This window comes from Nematolebias whitei, chromosome 1, assembly GCF_014905685.2.
Source record: "Nematolebias whitei isolate Nwh7 chromosome 1, NemWhi1, whole genome shotgun sequence".
Classification (NCBI taxonomy): Eukaryota; Metazoa; Chordata; class Actinopteri; order Cyprinodontiformes; family Rivulidae; genus Nematolebias; species Nematolebias whitei.
The window spans coordinates 3825188-3829972 of record NC_056498.1 but is presented as its reverse complement, the minus strand read 5'-3'; the positions used below and the strand labels follow the sequence as shown (position 1 = coordinate 3829972).

The following is a 4785-nucleotide window of genomic DNA, read 5'->3' as shown; positions in this document are numbered from 1 at the left end:
ATATATATATACATATACAAATGTGTATATACATATATATATATATACATATACAAATGTGTATATACATATATATATATATACATATACAAATGTGTATATACATATATATATATATACATATACAAATGTGTATATACATATATATATATATACATATACAAATGTGTATATACATATATATATATATACATATACAAATGTGTATATACATATATATATATATATACATATACAAATGTGTATATATATATATATATATATATATATATTAGGGCTGCAACAACGAATCGATAAAATCGATAAAAATCGATGATTAAAAGCGTTGGCAACGAATTTCATTATCGATTCGTTGTGTCGTGCGATTATGCCTCTTTCACGGCGCTGCGGAGCCGTTTCGTTTTGTTCACGGGCAGTTCATTGTCAACGCTGACTGACTGAATAAAGTAAAAAAAAAAAAAAAAACTGCAGTGCAAGTTGAACAGAGCGAGGGGGGAGCAGAGCAGAGGCTGTTTTCAAAGGAAATTTAAGTAAATTTTACAAATGACCGACGAAGCGAAAACTGTTTGAAAGAAGTCCTCCAAAAAGTGGGAGAACTTCACAAAAATAAAAAATGAGAAGCATGCCGCTTTGAAAATCACCGACACGACACGTGAGAACCACGGAGATATAAACGTAAACATGTCGGAGTCACGAGCTGCAGCTGATACATGTGTTGCAGGTGAGTCTCTACAATTTAACACATTGTTCTGTTTCAAGAGAGAAAACGTAACGTCAGTCTGTCTGTAGCTGAAGCTGTTTGTTTGTTTGTTTGTTGCTGATTAATGACGGTGATAGAGAATGTGTGTTACTTTTTATTTAATTTAATTGGTACAAGCAGTGTTTAAATGTGATTTATAATAAATCTAACACAAAGATAATAATTTAATGATTAAGCTTCAACTTTTAATTTGCTGGCAAAGTCTGAAGACACTGCATGTATGGCAGGATGAATTGCATTTAAACAGAAATTAAAGTAATTTATTACATCTACTCAAATGTGTGTAATTAAGTATTTTATATATGTGTGTGTGTATGTGTGTGTGTGTGTGTGTGTTAATTGCTCTTTTAGCTACTTTTGCCTGAACCTAACACTGTAAGTGAAACAAGGCATGTCTTGAGTTGCTGTAAATTATGATATAAAACATATTTACTCTCCCATTCCAGAAAACAACAACAAACAACAACATCCTTCATGATGGACAGACATCATGGACACCACAGCAGAAGCAGCTTCACTGAAAGATCCTGAACATGATCGTCACTGACACGAGGCCTCTGTCGATGGTTGAAGACGTAGGCTTCACTACAATAATCCACATTTTTAATCCAGGTTACAATAATCCACACTTTTAATCCAGGTTACACTCTTCCCTCAATTACACATTTTACAAAGTAGCTAAATATTGTGCAGGTATAAAAATACATTTGTTTATATTTTTGTGTACATTTATTTTTTTAAGTTATTTGACTAAATTTTATTTTTTATTATTCAATATTTTACTAACAGAATAGTCAAATAACAACCTGTTTTTTGTTCAGATTGCTATGTCAGTCAAATGTTCAATTTTGGAATAAAGGGGTGGAAATAAAAACGTTTTTTTTTTGCCGATGAATCGATGAATCGAAAAAATAATAGGCCGATGAATCGATTATTGAAATAATCGTTAGTTGCAGCCCCAGTGGCGGCTCCAGAAATTTTTTTCAGCAGGTGCTAAGGGGAGGCTAAGCATTTTACTGTGGGTGCTATGAAGGTTATTTTTCTTCCCTAGAGTTATCAACACAAACACAAGCACACGTGCACGCACACACACACACACACACAGGTGCACTGAAAACTCTGACATCAGCAGTCACCAATACAGTGGATAGTGAATAATGTGGTACTCTGCAATTAATTTAAAGCATATACAAACGTGACACACTTGCCATATTTATAGATCTTAGTATGCAAACTGTTACAACAAATTCACATTGTTTCCCCAGATGTATCACATAAACAATTTCAGTCCACAATGCTGAATGCATTACAAAGTCAGAGAAGATTGAAATCATTCACTCACCATCAGAAGTCTTCATAACAGGACAATCCGCCTGTTATTGTGGTTGAGGGCAAAAGCATCAATAATCCTGTCACTGTCCAGGGTCCTGGTTCTTAAAGGATTGATAGCAAGAAGTGCCAGGTCACTTGTTCGACTGTCTCCGCTGCTGTTTCTTAGGTAGTTCTTCAAACGACGCAAACAAGAAAAACTGCGCTCACAGCTCACTGATGTTACTGGAAGAGTCAAAGATATGGATATCAGCTTATACAAGTCCAGGAATGCATCTTTGTAGGGCCGCATCACAGATAGGAAGTCTTGTGTGTTGTTGATTATAAGTCCCAGTTCTTCTTTCCTTTTCAGCAGCCGGCGAACCTGGTGGAGCTCAGCTGACAAGTTCTCCTCGTTAACTCCATGAAGACAGGCCATAGGCAGTATCCATTTTTTGTCAAGGAATGATGGGTGTTTGGGGTTTAGAGCTGGCAAACCTTTCAGTACTTCATTAGTTTCTGAAGAAAAACGCTGTTTCATTTCCATTAGCATCCTGTCTATAACAGAATAGAATGATTTTGTTTTTTAGGTCATCCGTGCTGTCTGCACCTTTTCTTTCTATTGAGGCATCCACAATAAAGTGCTCTAGATGTTTAGCTGTTTGAGTCTGTCTTTTCTGCCGATGTACAGTCTCTGTTGCTATTCCTGTGTTGCTGCAAAGTTCTTCTGCTTCTTTTCTGAGTGTCTCCCATTTGTCATCTGTGCGTTTTTCTGTTAAAGCAGTTATTACAGAATGAGCCAGGTCATTTGCTGCTACTAGATCTAAATTAGGAGACTGTAGCTGATCAGACATGAATTTTGTTGTTCTGAAAATATCCTCAAAAATTACAAGATGCAGAACAAACTTCTTATCTATAAGTGCACTGAGAGCTTTAGCCTCCGTCCTCCTTTTAGCATTTTTCTGGTCAACAACATCGTGCAGCGTAGCTATAACAGCTGGGAGAGTTTTTTTGACAGCACGTATGGAATCATACTGGCACGCCCAGCGGGTGTCACTGAGTCTTTTAAGTTCTAGGTGCTGTACAGCTGACACAAGTTCTTCCTGCTTCTTCAAAAAAAGATCATGAACAACAGACCCAGAAAAAAACTTGTAAAGCATTTGCAATATCTCAAAAAAATCGGCTGCAGCATCAACATTATGTACACAGTCTACTAACACAAGATTCAGCCTGTGAGCATGGCAGTGAATGTACACAGCTTGCGGCACCTCTTTTCTCAACTTTTCTTGAACTCCATTGTTGCACCCGGACATAACAGCAGCACCGTCATAGCACTGTCCGACACAGCAATTTATATCAATATTACAACGACTGAGGGTCATTTTGATACAGTCAAAAAGTGAGTCTGCATCTAATCCTTCTGCTGGGGTGAAATGCAAAAATTCTTCCACCACCTTCTCTGAATCTGGCTGCAAATAACGAACAATAACAGATATTTGTTCTTTTTTGCTGATATCTTTACTTTCATCCACCAAAATAGCAAAGTGTTGAGCTTCTTTCACTTCATTGCTGATTTGTTTTCTTATCATTTCAGCCATAACATTAAATATTTCGTTCTGTATGTCATGATGAACATACTTAGCATTAGATGGATTAATTGTCAGCTTTTTTTGGACATTGGGATCAAATTTTCCAATCACATCAAGCATCTCACGAAAATTACCTTTGTTAGCTGAATCCTGTTTCTCACTGTGACTGCGCTGTGCGATTCCCTGACAAGCTGTGTAGCGCAAACTTTCTACAACACCCATCATGTACCTCCGGTTCTCCTGAACCAATGCAGAATGTCCTTTGTCGAGCATGTTGGGGAGTTTTGATCCACTCGTTTGTTTAAACTTGAATTCACTCCACGCTTCCATTGCAAATTTGTGTCCGGCGCTTTCATGATGGCTCTTCAATGACGCTGCTGCTTTCCGCCAGTTGTTAAAGCCGAGCGCGGTAAATGCTGGCTCAAGATGGAACCTGTGTCCTCCTTTTAGAAAATGCCGACAAGCAAAACAAAACACGGCATCTTTACTCACGCTGTATTCTAACCACAAATATTGATCGAGCCAGCCTTTACTAAAACTTCTCTGTTGCACCCCAAACAAGCGTGATGGGTATTTTTGCAGAAGTGGTCGTCTTGGTCCATCTTGAGGACTTCTGCTTAGATCTTCTAGCTGTCCAGTGCTAACACTGTTAGCATTCTCAGCAGCAGTGGAAGGATAACTGCACAGTTTATCTTCTTCATCCAGATTAATATTTCTTTGTTGGTCGGACTCTGCTTCCAAAAATGCATCCTTCTCAAATTCCATCCGTGGAACTTTTGGTTGCAAAAAACGATCCATATTTGCGCAGCGTGTTCCTCTCAATTGCTTCCCGGAAGTAATAATACGCAAAGTTCAAATCAGGTTGAATTATTTTTTTTATTTTTATTTTTTACTGAAATTAGAATGGTTGATTCTTTTTATATATATTTGTCTTTAGAAGAAAATGCCACAACTACATATTTAAAATATTAAATTAGATGAAGAAAAAAATCTAAATATTTCCTGGGGGTGCTATGGAGGTGCTATAACTTTTCTAGGGGTAGCTATAGCGCCCCCTAGCGTCCCCCTGGCGCCGCCACTGTGTTTAACTTTCACAGAAGATACTAGGTGAATTGACTCCACGAAGTC

At 37.5% G+C, this 4785-nt stretch overlaps 1 protein-coding gene across 1 annotated transcript; it reads right to left on the bottom strand.

The window, feature by feature from the left end:
- Window positions 1-2114: 2114 nt before the first annotated feature.
- Window positions 2115-4583, bottom strand: LOC119414369 (zinc finger MYM-type protein 1-like). The gene is made up of 3 exons (XM_037681463.1): window positions 4243-4583; window positions 2959-3957; window positions 2115-2264 (listed from the first exon to the last, which is right to left on the bottom strand). The coding sequence occupies exons 1-3, from the start codon at window positions 4453-4455 to the stop codon at window positions 2115-2117; spliced, it is 1362 nt and encodes a 453-aa protein (XP_037537391.1). The 5' UTR covers window positions 4456-4583.
- Window positions 4584-4785: the final 202 nt, after the last annotated feature.